The sequence below is a fragment of the Cololabis saira genome, chromosome 12 (assembly GCF_033807715.1).
Source record: "Cololabis saira isolate AMF1-May2022 chromosome 12, fColSai1.1, whole genome shotgun sequence".
Classification (NCBI taxonomy): Eukaryota; Metazoa; Chordata; class Actinopteri; order Beloniformes; family Belonidae; genus Cololabis; species Cololabis saira.
In genome coordinates, this window is record NC_084598.1 from 15,909,485 (window position 1) to 15,923,422 (window position 13,938).

At 44.6% G+C, this 13,938-nt stretch overlaps 1 protein-coding gene across 1 annotated transcript; it reads left to right on the top strand.

The window, feature by feature from the left end:
* Positions 1–108: 108 nt before the first annotated feature.
* pcsk1nl (proprotein convertase subtilisin/kexin type 1 inhibitor, like) lies at positions 109–8,126 on the top strand. The gene is made up of 5 exons (XM_061734799.1): positions 109–212; positions 5,180–5,435; positions 5,524–5,764; positions 5,840–5,917; positions 6,283–8,126. The coding sequence occupies exons 1-5, from the start codon at positions 159–161 to the stop codon at positions 6,680–6,682; spliced, it is 1,029 nt and encodes a 342-aa protein (XP_061590783.1). The 5' UTR covers positions 109–158; the 3' UTR covers positions 6,683–8,126.
* The last annotated feature ends 5,812 nt before the right edge of the window (positions 8,127–13,938 follow it).

Below are 13,938 nucleotides of genomic sequence, written 5' to 3' on the forward strand. Positions count from 1 at the left end.
ATCCATCCATCCATCCATCCATCCATCCATCCATCCATCCATCCATCCAATTGCTCCTCCCCCTCATGCCCCACGTCATCGCTCCTCCCACTCTCCCCTTCCCCCTTCAGAGGAGCGTCCTCTGGCTGCTTCAGTGTGTCTGTGTGTCCATCTGCAGCATGGCGTCTCTCTGCCTCCTGCTGCTCAGCGCCGCTCTGATCCACACCACTCAGGTAAGAATGTATCTTGCCGTCCATTCATTCATCCGTCCGTCCGTCCATCTTTCCATCTGTGCATCCATCCATCCATCTGTTGTGGCATTGTCACAGAAACCTGATCCTGATCCAGAACCATGTCTTTGCTGTTTATCTCCTACCTGCCACCTCAGTTACATCATCCACGCGCACACACACACAGACACACACACACCAATGTGTGTGTGTGTCTGTGTGTCTGTGTCCTGTTTTTCATGTAATTGTCGGTTGGTGTTGATGTGAGCAGGATGTGTATTTGAGTCATGTTAGGCATCTTTGTAAGGACCAAGCTGAATTGTTGTTTACCCAGTATGGTCGAGGCTCTGCCTGTGTTTCACCCAAACCTGAACCAGCTTCTCATCTGTTGGTCATGTTCAGAGCCAGGTTCAGATCAGAACCAGGACTAAACCAGAACAATCAGAACAAGGTCCTGGTGTGTGTGTGTGTGTGTGTGTGTGTGTGTGTGTGTGTGTGTGTGTGTGTGTGTGTGTGTGTGTGTGTGTGTGTGTGCGTGCGCGCGCGTGCGTGTGCGTGTGTGTGTGTGTGTGTGTGTGTGTGTGTGTGTGTGTGTGTGTGTGTGTGTGTGTGTGTGGAAACACAGAGGGAACATTTCATTTCATCTCCTGTCACCATAGCGACAGGAGACAGTTACCCACAGCAACAACGCAGCATGTTACACAGGATGCAGCAGGTCTCCTGACACACTGCTGGGTGTGTGCAGGTGCTCATCTTTATTACTTTGTGGGTACTTGTTTATCACTTATCCTTGCTGGAACCACAGGACCTTGTGAAGACCAGAGGACCTTGTGGGGACCAAAGCCCAGTTCCTATGATAACATTTGTTTTCACAACCTTGAGATCAATGAAATCAAATTAAAGTATAAACTGGTACTGGTTAGCGCTAAGGGTTGGGGTTAGGAACCACCTACGGCAGTCAAGACAATATGCCAATAAAGATAGCTGTGCAAACCTGTGTGAGTGTGTGCATGTGTGTGTGTCTGTGTGCGTGTCCGAGTTTGTGTGTGTGTGTGTGTGTGTGTGTGTGTGTGTGTGTGTGTGTGTGTGTGTGTGTGTGTGTGTGTGTGTGTGTGTGTGTATCTGCTGTTCAGTACTTGTGAGGATCAACAAGGCAGACCAGTTCAGCTGTCAGTGAGATAAGACGATAAACAGTGAACTTTATTGCTCCTGCATGTATCCAACGCTGATTCATTTGTTTGTCATGACAGAACACACACACACAAAAACATCTGTACTACACACACACACACACACACACACACACACACACACACACACACACACACACACACACACACACACACACACACACACACACACACACACACACACACACACACACACACACACACACACACTTCATTAATCACGTTAGAAACTCCCAGCAGGTCTAATTGCACCTGTTTGCTTTAGACTACAAACATGATGCATGCTGCGAGGCTTCTGATTGGCTGATTTGTTATCTGTTACCATTCCTTCCCCTAATCATCATTAGAGTTGAATGACTCTAATATTTAAGGAAATATAATATTGAAGGAAATATGTCAACTTTCTTATTCTGCGACATTAGAAACAACAGCGCCATTTCACAAGCCGTTAGCTTAACAAGTAATTGTGCATTCATTATATTTGATAGGGAAGATGTGAACCTGTCAGGGTTTGGACCTGAGCTCTGGAGCTTACACGTCAACAAAAATAGACAAACCAGCCTGGTGGCACGCGGCTTCCGCATCTCAACCTCCACAAGTTAGCTATGCTAGCCTTGGTTAGCTTGTTCTATCTCACAACAATACAGATCTATTTTACAAACACACAAGCTGCTGATTTAGTTTCCTCTTGCTTAAATAAACTGAAATGAGTAATATGGACACGCTGGCTTCAGTCAAACAGCAGCCAAACGCACACCAGCGGTCCGCTCCACAAACTTAACTACTTTAAGTTTAGTTGCCGATGGAGCTCTGATACCGGGATTCACCATGGAAAGGCAGAGTAAGCTGAAGTGACCTTGCTGTTTCAGGTCACAAGAAGTGAACATATTAGTACCATAACTTAGCAACTATGAACACGTATTCAGACAAAATGCTGCATGGCTGCTGAAGAGCAATTGAACGTGTAGATGAATTCAACTGAGTCGGTTACCATGGTAACAGACTCCGAGGATGAGTCACCTCGCTCTACTGAAACCGTCTCAACTGAACCCTTTTGGTCGGGGTTAAGTAACGTCTCTTTGAGTTCAGGTTCAACATACTCCTCTGTTCCTACTGAACCGGCTTCGTGAAACGGACCCCAGAATGATTCAGTGAAGCAGTTCACATCGTACAGTTTAGCTGGAATGAGGGCGCAGAGCGCGTGTGTGTGAAGAGCACAGACATTGGAGACCCGTCGAACTCTGTGTGCCACTGTGTGGCCTACCATCTGAGAGGCCGCTCTGTCCCCAAGGAAACGTGGTTTAGCAAGTGACTCGCTGCTCATATATTCTGGTGGTCAGTAAGAAAACTGCAGGTTTGGATCTGGACCCTGGTGGTCAGAAGAGGAATTGCATGTTTTACCAATTATTTGTGGAAGTGATGAAGACCGAAGTGGCTGGATCAGCACAAGTATAAGAAATCTCAGTCCATCTTCAATGAAAGTTGTAGATAAGACAGAAGCTGTCTGGTTGTGATGGGTGAGGAGTTGAGTCATCACATTCACCAAGAGACCCCAAGACTTTAGGACTACTGGGCACCAGGGTCCGGATCCAGACCAGCGATTACTCTACTGACTACCAGGGTCAAGATCTAGACTGGCATTTCCTCTGCTGACCATCCTGGTCCAGATCCAGACAGGCGGTTATTCTGCTGACCACCAGGATCCGGATCCAGACTGGCGGTTTCTGTGCTGGCCACCAGGGTCCAGATCCGAACTGGCAGTTCCTCTGATGACCACAAGGCTCTCAAACCCAGTTTGGATCCAGTAAGGAGATAACAACATAACTTTCCTGATCTCATTTGCTCTCCACCCTTTATTATGTCTAGGACACTGATGAGAAGGCTGGGGACATTATCGGACTTTGAAGGTTTTTGAACTGAGGCCTTCTCATTTTAGTCAAAGTCAGGTGAGCCTCGGTGGGAAGAAGTAATGTGATGAGATAAAGGTGCCTACCTTGAAAAAGCAACTTGAGTGGTCCTGGACCACAGAGATGCTACACTGGCACGTTGTTGTCTTATTTTGGTCAGATGTTAGAACAAACGTGAGCCCCACCCTAAAAATGTGTTGCCAGGAATCAGAAACCTTCTTCGCTCTGTACAAAGCAGGCTCCCTCAGCGTGTCGGTGCAGACATGGACCACGTTTCCAAATGTCGTATTTTATCTCCAGCGCCTCCAGAAACATGGACAGACTCTTTACTGAATCATACCAGCACCAACGTCTGCAGAAAACCTGACAGTGAGTCAGAGCGATGCGCCTCCAACGACCCATTCCCCCTCCTCTTCATCACAGGCCGACAGATACAACCCCTTCTGCTTCGCTGCAGTCGCAGATATGGTCATCATAAATCACAGTTAGTGTTCCTGAATAACTCAGAAGGCCCTCGGCAGGAAATGAAAGCTGCTGCAGCAGGAGGAAACTGCATTAATCAATCCTCATGGAGCCTCTGAGGGGAAATTTGACCATTTTCACAGAATAGAACTGAACAAAACTGAATAGAACGGCAGTGACATGGGTTTCCTTCAAACACGAGAAACATCAACAGGCGGGGCAACAACTAAACTTAATGTCAGCGCAAGCATCGCATTGTTAGCAACACATCTTTAATAGCACATCGTTAGAAGTACAACATTAGCAGCGCATCATCAGCAGCGCAACATTAGCAGGGCAAGGTTAGCAGCGCAATGTTAGCAGCGCAACATTAGCAGCAGTAGGGTTAGGGGTTGGGTTAAGGCTAGGGTTGGGTAGGTCAGGGGATTAGGGTTAGGAGGTTAAGGATTGAGATATAAAATCATTGGGGGGGTTACGGTTAGGGTTAGGTTGAGGTGTTAGGGGTTAAGGGTTGGAGTTAGGGTCAAAATTTAGGAGGAAGGTATTTTCCTGTTAATATTGAGTCGTTCTCAGTTTTTTTTTATTTACCAATAAGGTCTTTTGGGAGTGTCTGCAGTGTTTTAATCCACTTCCACTACTGTTTTTTAGGGGTTTGGGTTGGTGTGATGGTTGTTGTGGTTTGTATTGGTTTTAGCAATGTCGTTAATTTTTGTGTTAGTAACTGTGTTTGGTATTAAACAGGTGTGGTAACACCTAGAGGTGGTGTGGGTTGTGTTTAGTGAGTGCAGTTGAGGTAAGATCCTTCATCGCTGTTTTTCAGTCCATTGGGAACCGGTCTTTGTGGGCCTCGGTTCTTAACATAACTCATCCACATGTATGTTCACTGGACCCAGTCACACCGTACAGCATCACAGCACTGTAAATGCAATAAAAGCTACCCAGCGAGCTGCAGTCAGCCAAGCTAAAATGGTTACCTGTGACTGATGTAAGGTGGGCGTGTTCAAGCCAGCTTCAAGGCTTGCTCTTTCTGCCCATTTGCGACACTCCGCCGCCCCGTATGAAGAGAAAGAGTTGACATATGGATGACATCATAGGGGATGTGTCCAGTTGTTCTTATACAGTCTTCTTTTCATTCCTCCATGTTTGTTGACAGGAGCCATAAACCATGATCTAAACAAATTATCATCAACTATAACCATAATTTAACCCAAACCATAATCAAGTCAATACAAATACTATGGCGAAACTTGTCATATAGCCTACACATTTTGAATCTCAAACTAAAGAACAAACAAGTTTAAATTCCTCAAAGATAACTGGAGTGCCTTTAGTCGCAGTACTATTGGTGGCCACAGGCAGGGAAGGTGGTGCTGTGTCACATATCCTTTAACACCATGACTCCCTGGTTCAGTCTCTTCCTGCAGCTCGAAGCAGGGCCCGTGGCCAAGATGCTTCGTTGGGCAGGGGCGGACGCCAGCGCAGAGACCTTCAGGACCTTTTGCCTTATGAAGACCAGATGATGTCATACCCTATTCAGCGGTCTGTAGGCGGGGCCAACGATCTGTACTACCAATCAGATAGCTGGAATGGAAGAGGATTGGACCAGGCCCTCCAGCAATTGGTGGAGAGAGACCAGAGAAGGGAGCAGGAGGAGGATCAGAGGGCAGGTAGGAGGGATTTGATTTTTGTCAAATGATCACAATTTTTCAAAACGTGACATATTAAAATGGTTGTCTACCAATCGTGTGTCCACAGCCTACATGGCTGCTCTGCTCCGCCTCCTGAGTGAAGCTGAGAGAGCAGGATTGGTGGGTCCAGGAGATATGGAGGTGGTGGAGGAGGAGGACGAGGAAGACGATCAGGGGCCTCCAGGGGACTTCCAAGACCCCTCCCTCCCAGATTACGATGATACAGCGCGGGGCATAAACATGGGGAGGCCCCCTGCAGACTGGTGGCGCCGCATGGAGCCTCAGCTGGCTCAGACACTATTGAACAGGTGATGTGACTGGCCTCGCCCCCTCAGGTGTTTCTTAAACAGGAAAAATGTTAAAAGGAGTCATGTCACTGACAGGATGGAGCCTCAGCTGGTCCAGAGTCTGCCACAGAGAGGACAAGAGACATCTGGACAGAGCGAGAGGGACACACTCAGGTGAGACACACATGTGTCAACATCATAAAGGTAATCACAACATAGCCTGTACTGGGGGCGGGGTCAGAAGTCAGAAGTCCAGGTCCTGCCGAGGTCCTGCAGCTGCAAAACAGCCCCCCCCCCTCGTGCTGGACAGTGGGTCATTTTTTGAAAATAATTTAAATCAATAGGAAGGAAATTTTATTGGCTTAAATCAATATTTTTACCATGAAGTCACATATGTTCTTTGTTCAATTTATTCTTTTTTAATCTTAAGGATATTTATGTATTTGGATGACTTTTTATTTAGCCAATAAGGTGAGTCCTAAGATGCTCAGCCCCACCCACCACCTCATTCTCAACATAACTGTGTTTGTTCTCTGCAGGCGGATGGTTGCTAGGATACTGTCCAGCATTGGCCCCAACGATGCCCCGGTGGGAGTCTCCTCCGGTCGCCGCGCAAGGAGAGACCTGTCAGTCAAAGCAGCTGAGCCCCTTAGCTCCGCCCACAGGAGAGCCCGCCGTTCTCTTGATGACATGGCTCCTCCATCTCCTAGCAACGACCCGCCCCTCCTCAGAGTGAAAAGGCTCGGGGATGAGGAGGAGGAGCATGAGGAGAGGCTCCGCACCCAAGTCACTGGGTTGCAGAGGATGAAACGTATCGACACCGCAGTCGCTGACGTAGAGGAAATGGATCATGGGAGTCGTCGCCGCCGCAGGCGGGCCGCGCTGAACTACGACCCCCAGATATTGATCGATCAGATTGTCCAGTACATGAGGGAGTGAGAGGAAAAGGAGAAGAGGAAAGGAGAGGAGGAGAGAAGAAGGAGAGGAAATTAGGAGGATGATAGGAGAGGAGGGAAATATGTTAGGCGAAAAGAAGGAGAGAGGTTCAGGAGGCCATTTGTTGTGTTTCAGGTTTTATTTTTTGTTTTGCTGCTTTTGTGAAAACTGATCAGTCGTTTCAAGCTGAAATGAGGAAGAATCCTTGAGCAAATGAAAACGCTTCTCCAAAATGATCAATTTTCTTTGTTTAAGCACTGCATTACCCTTGAGCCTCAGCAGCCACTTCAGCCATTCACAATCTAAAGTGTGCTGGTCTGTAAAAGCGTTTCTTTGACCTCTTCCCAACGATCTCTCCAGGTGTTTCTTAAATCACGATCCAACATCCAGGTGCAACACGCCAGACGGAGAAGAGGAAGCTCAGCCTCTGAGGGCCGGTTCCATCCAAACACCAACCACGACGCTGAACGGACACGTCGCTAAGACACAGGAATGCAGCATGTCCCAGAAGAGCAGAGCGACAAACACCAGCTGCCCACCATCAACCACCTCAGACGTAGTAGATCGTGACCTTAAATAACGCCTGGAAGACCAGGGTTCTGTCAGGGGTAGAACCTTACGCCAGGAGGCATATTTAGAGAAATGCAGACGAAACCCTAAATCCTTTCTTTGTTCAGATTGGGCAATCCCCACAGTGACGTGGTTTCTAGAACCGTCATTGATCCTATTGGCTGTTAGGGTTCCACAGAGGTGTCAATCATCCAGGTCCACTATCCTTCCTGAGATACGTCGTTGTTCAGCAGTTGCTCCACATGGAGGCGCCAGAACACCCTGAAGAGCTCACTGATACCAACAAACCCAGAACTGTTTAATTACATTTATATCAAATAATAGCAGTTTCGTAGACCTAAGTGACACAGGTGCGACTAAAGGTCTCAAAGATCCGTCTAACATCGGTCGTAAACATTCCAGATCCACATTTGGAATATCGGTCCTGGTCCAGTAGATGGGGAGATGTTCCGGGACGGTCTTCTAGAGGGTTGAGGTTTAAATCCATGAGTCCAGACACGTATGAGCTCTAAAAGAGAGACATTTAGTCAGAATCCTGCCATCTTTCATCAGAGCAGGAGTCTTAGACATAGTCCTTTTTGAGAAGGGGTTAAAGATAAACAAGTCTTTTGTTCTGAAACTCTTATTGGCTGATTTCAGGGTTCTTGTAGTTAACTCCGCCCACTCTCCTGAAATGGCTGCATTATTTGAGGTTTCTCAGTGAATCTAACCTTTTTGGAAGGATGTGTGATGGACAGGTTCTGTAACCGTGGCGACAGCTCATCAGCTCTGTTATTGGTCGCGTCCACTTGTGTTTGTGTACTCCAGCTTGTGGCTAGTCTATCTGTGATCATACTTTATGTCACACTAAGAAATAAAGTGATTTCTGTCTGTGAAACATGTTGATTTCAATTCCTGTCTGTGTTTTACCTGGAACCTTTAAAAAGTTGAGACCAAAACTCCACATAAACTCTTTCAAAGTTAAATAATCTAATGAATGAACTGTGTTAAAAAGTGAATGAACAATCGCTGGATGATTCAATTACCATCAGACAAAAATAAACAACAATCTCACATTTTAAAACTTGACCATATAATTCTGAGAAACAAGCACTATAGGAGCAGTTAAACTGCTTCAGCCGGCCCTCAAGGACAGAACTGAAGACCCCTGCTTAATATGGTACACCCAAGCACCAACCCTGCCCTCCCTCCAGCTCCTCCCTCCGGCCCCTTCCCCTGAATACACCACCAGTGTCCAGTCGCAGCGGTGGTCTGGCTTCCACAAACATAACGTCAGTTCAACTTACTTCCATCTAAAGTCTACAGTGTGTTTGATGTACTTTACATATCCTGTCCTGTCTGCCGTCCACCCAAATCCAGTAAGGGTTTTAGTTCAGTTTCCAGAGTTGCTGTCTGGATTGATGCCAAATATGACAGTTTACTTATTTATAGACAGTTTAATATTCACATATGCGTGGTTGCTTTTGGTCTCTTTTGACCTGGTACCATTAGTTAAGGCCCCCACACATAACCACGGTCACACACAGGATCTTCACCGTCGCATCATCACTGCCGCCACAGCTGGAGAATTAGCTACTGCTTTCATGAACACTTGTCTTTTCAATTCAATTCAGTTTTATTTATAATATTTTATTTATAGCTATTTGTCCTCAGGTGCTTTCCAGAGACATGACCCCTGAGCAATTATTACATAAACAACGGCAGGTAAAAACTCCCCTGTAGGAAGGAAGAAACCTGGATCAGGTCCTGGATCATAAGGAGGGACTCACCTGCTGAGGACCAGCCGGGTAGAGCAGGAAGCTCGCGCTGCTGCATTTTGGATCAGCTGAAGGATATTCAGAGAATTACTTGGACATCCTGCTAATAACACATTACAGTAAACTATCCTAGAAGTTACAAACGCCTGAATTAGTTTTGGATGTTTTGGAGAGGATGTTCCTAATGTTTGTGACATAACGGAGATGGGAAAAACGCTGTTTTACAAACCTGATTAATATATGGTTTAAACCACAAATCCTGATCAAAATAACTCCAAGATGTTTGGACAAACAACAATACTTCCACTATTTCAATTGGTATGAACTGGTTTTTGAACTGGCTGGTATTCTGGTCGCTTGGATTATAGCTTTCCCATATCCCATCCAGATTTTAGTCTGGAAATAGTAACACCTTCCCAAAGACGGATATTACCGGTTTTCATCGACTCAGGGGCAGATATAGAATTTCTGGATCTCCAGCTGGCTACACAGTTAGACTTACCATTGGTCCGGTTAGATGAACCAGTGTTGGAGCAAACTTTGGACGGCCTTGTGTTACACAGAATCACCATGCACACAGAACTGATGAATGAATATGAACAACGTTGGTAGTGTGTAGTTTTTTCTAGTGAGAAGTTAACAACCCAGTATTTGTACTGGTTGATGCATATTTGTGCTTTGTCTGTTGCACTGACTCCTTCCCAGGAATAGGTGTAGCCTATACAGCTCGTGAGTGACTGTGCAGATGTTCACCAGGACCTTCCTCCGGGTAGGTGTAATGGCCCTTTTGCACTAGTATCTACTCAGCTCGCAACTACCCACCACGGCCCCATCTTGCGCTTTTGCACTAAGGGCTGAGGCGGGTAGAGCCGCTCCAAGCAGATACTTTTTCTGTAACCATTCTGGCGAGGTTCTAACCGGACTATTTCTGACTTCACCACCCTCCGTGCCACTGATTGGTCGGGGGGCCGGGCCGTCACCACCCTCAACGCCACTGATTGGTCGGGGGCGGGGCCGTCAGACTTTTGAATCAGGAAGCGGGGAGTGTGGAAAAACAAACGGGGACAAAACGGGTGGAGCCGCGACGAGCCGTCTCGGGCTGATTAGGTACTATTGCAAAAGGGCCATAAGTGTTTTAAGGGTTCACATCCACATGTGAGCCTTTCAATAGAATGGGATGACAAATGTTTCCATAGGACTAGGGAGATCTACATGTCATAGTTGAATAAATCTGCGTTGTTGACCCCATTGAAGAATGGGGGGGGTTACTAATAATCTGCAGGTTTGTTTCCCATTTCATATGGATACGGTTGTTTAAACCGTCATGTGTGGGTTTGTGGCAGCCATGTTACCAGGTTTTGCCTCAGGGATGGTGTAGTACCTGCTATCTAGCAAAACTTCTTCCACACGTGGGCATTTATGATAAGTGGTCGTACCATAACACTAATTATCCAAAATTGTATTCCAGCACTCGAGTTTCTAAGCATGACCTTTCCAGCCACACTCATCGTATTTCCATGGGGGCGAAATTCTTTGGGGGTCTCGTTCTCTGGTGGGGTACGGTTAAATTTGCTCATCGTCTGGATGTAGCTCTGGTTCTTGAACATGTCACAGAATTGACCTGAGGTTATCCATGCTTTCTCAGTTGAACAGAAGGCCCTGCGTAATGTTCCATTACAGAATAATTTAGCCTTAAGTCAAGTCTTGGCTGCCCGGGGGGGGGGGGGGGGGGGGGGGGGGTGTTTGTCACATTATTGGAGAAACGGGTTGCACATACAGTACAGACCAAAAGTTTGGAAACACTTCCTCATTTGTACGCCCCTGCATCGACTACCGGGCCTTGAACAACATTCCGGGGAAAAACAAGTATCATGTTGCCCCCGATATCCACAACACTGGATCAACTGCAACAAGCCACTGTTTCCTCTAAACTGGATCTCCGGAATGTGTTCCATGTGGTGCGTATTCAGGAGGGAGACGAATGGAAAACAGCATTCAATATTTCCACGTGACATTATAGGTATTTGGTAATGCCCTTTGGGTCAACCAATGCACCAGCAGTTTTCTAGGCAATGATTAATGACACATTTGTTTTGTTTTGTTTTTTATTTTGGATCCCCATTAGCGGACGCAAAACGCCAACTAGTCTTCCTGGGGTCCATTAAAATTAAAATGCATTCATATAACAGCACAATTATACATATATATACTTAACTAAATACATAAGTAATTACAATTACATCACTCCATTAACCCCCCCCCCCTCATCCCACCCACATCATTACATCAGCTACATCATTGTAGTGGTACTCATCACAACCTGCAACTACATTGAGCTGTATTTTCCACACAATAAATCACGAAATGTATATTACAAAATGTATATCAAACATATATATTAACCATTGTTTGTGTCTGTACCCAAAAATAACCTTTTTAGTTGCTTTTTGAAACTGTCTCTGCTTGTTGCTTTAGTTATGGTAAATGGCAACCTGTTCCAGTGTGAGATGGCCCTGTACATACAAGTTCTTTTCATTGCATTTGATCTTGGTAATGGAATAGAAATATGACCCCAGCTAACTTGTCTTGTCCTGTGCTCATGTCTGTTTTGGGAAAAGGTTATTTTTGAGTACAGGCAGTTTGGTTGTTTCGATACAGTTATATTCCTGAATAATGTTAGTAAATTGTTTGTTAATCTGTCCTCTACTTTCATCCAAGCAAGATCACTATGCATTTGGTCAACAGCCTTTCTCAAAGAACACCCGAGTGCAAGGCGAGCTGCTCTGTTCTGCACTATCTGAAGTTTGTTTATATTTTTTTTCGCTGCACTTGACCAGATAGCTGAGCAGTAGTCAAGGTGTGATAATACCAAAGTTTGAATAACCTGTCGGAGTGTAAATGGTGTTAATAAAGAGGAGTATCTTCTAATCATGGATATACCTTTCCCCATTTTGCCTGTTAACTTGTCTATGTGATTCTGCCATGACAGATGTTCATCAAGATGTATTCCAAGAAGTTTCGCTTCAGTGACCTGTTCTATACACCTGCCGTTCATGGATATTTTTAATTGGTTTTGGCTTTTTAAAGCATGGTTTGAGCCAAAAACAATGCATTTAGTTTTTACTATATTTAAAATCAATTTGTTTTCGGTTACCCATGCCAAAATTGATTTCAGGTCATTTTCCAGCAACACATTCAGCTCATCCATCTTGTTTGATGACATATACACTGTAGAGTCATCGGCAAACATGGCTATATTAGCTTTACTCAGGACAAGTGGCATATCGTTGGTAAAAATAGAATAGAGCAATGGACCCAAACAACTTCCCTGTGGGACTCCACACAGTACTGCCTTTACTGCAGAACAACTACCATTAAAGTAGACAGTTTGTGTTCTATTTGATAGATAGCTCCGCATCCAATTAAGAGTCCCCTTATTAAAACCATAAGCAGCCAGTTTCCTTAAGAGCATTTTGTGATCAATTAAGTCAAATGCCGCACTAAAATCAAGAAGAACAGCACCCACAATCCTTTTCTTGTCTATCTCGCTCATCCACTGATCGGTCATCTGCATTAAGGCAGTACTCGTGGAGTGATCTTTTTTGTAAGCATGTTGAAACTCAGAGTTTAGTTTGTTAATAGAAAAATAAGATGAAATCTGGTCAAACACAATTCTCTCCATGAGCTTGCTTAGCACTGGAAGAATGCTGATAGGACGGCTATTAGCGCCTGAAAACATGTCCTTCTTGTTTTTGGGTAGTGGTATGACTTTTGCAGCTTTCCATGCCCGTGGACAAACACCTTTCAGTAAACTTAGATTGAATATGTGGCATATGGGCAGTGCAATAGAGCCAGAAACCATACCCAAGAGTTTCCCATCCAGGTTATCTAATCCTGATGGTTTTTCGCCATTTATATTACTGAGAGATGTTTTTACTTTATCCACCTGTATAGTTTGAAAGACAAACTCACAATCCTTATCTCTCATGATTTTGTTGTTAATCAATTGAATTGAAAAGTTGTTATGCAATGATGTCGTCTCGCTTTTTAAATTCTCTATCTTCCTAACAAAAAAGTCATTAAAGTAGTTAGCAATATGGAGAGGCTTAGTTATGAATGAACCCTCTGCTTCTACAAAGGAGGGAGTGTTGTCCCCTGATCTTCGCATTAGCTCATTTAATGTTTTCCACAGTTTCTTTCCATCATTTTTACTTTCATTTATCCTCTTTTGATAAAACATGCTTTTCTTTTTCCTATTAATTCTTGTTACTTGGTTTCTTAGTGCACAATATGACTTCCAATCATCTACATCACCTGATTTAATTGACACAGATTTCATTTCATCCCTCTGGGTCATCAATGCTTTCAGTTCATCATCAATCCAAGCTGCTTTTTTATTCCTTACAGTGAATTTCCTAATGGGAGCATGTTTATCAGCTACTTCTAAAAACATATTTGTAAAGAGTTCAAGTGCTTCATCAACATCATCAATTGTACATACATTTTTCCATTGCAGCTTATTAATGTCCCTAATAAAATCATTCTCACAAAAAAATTTAAAAGACCTTTTGACAAGAATTTTAGGTCCAGCTTTTGGCACCTTCACTTTCCTGGCAACAGCCACCAAATTGTGGTCACTGAAACCACTGGAACTGATACAGCTTTAGAGCACTTTTCTTTTGCATTGGTGAAAATGTGGTCAATACAAGTTGCTGATTTCTGTCCTGCACAGTTAATAAACACCCTAGTAGGTACTGTCATCATCTGAGATAAATGACACACCTTTGCAATATCACTCAGTTTCCGTTTCAATGAACACTTTGCCAAGAGCCAGTCTATATTTAAATCCCCTAATAAATACATCTCTTTATCACAGTCTGTGACTTTTTGCAACATGTAACATATATCCTCCAAGTACTGAACATTTGCACT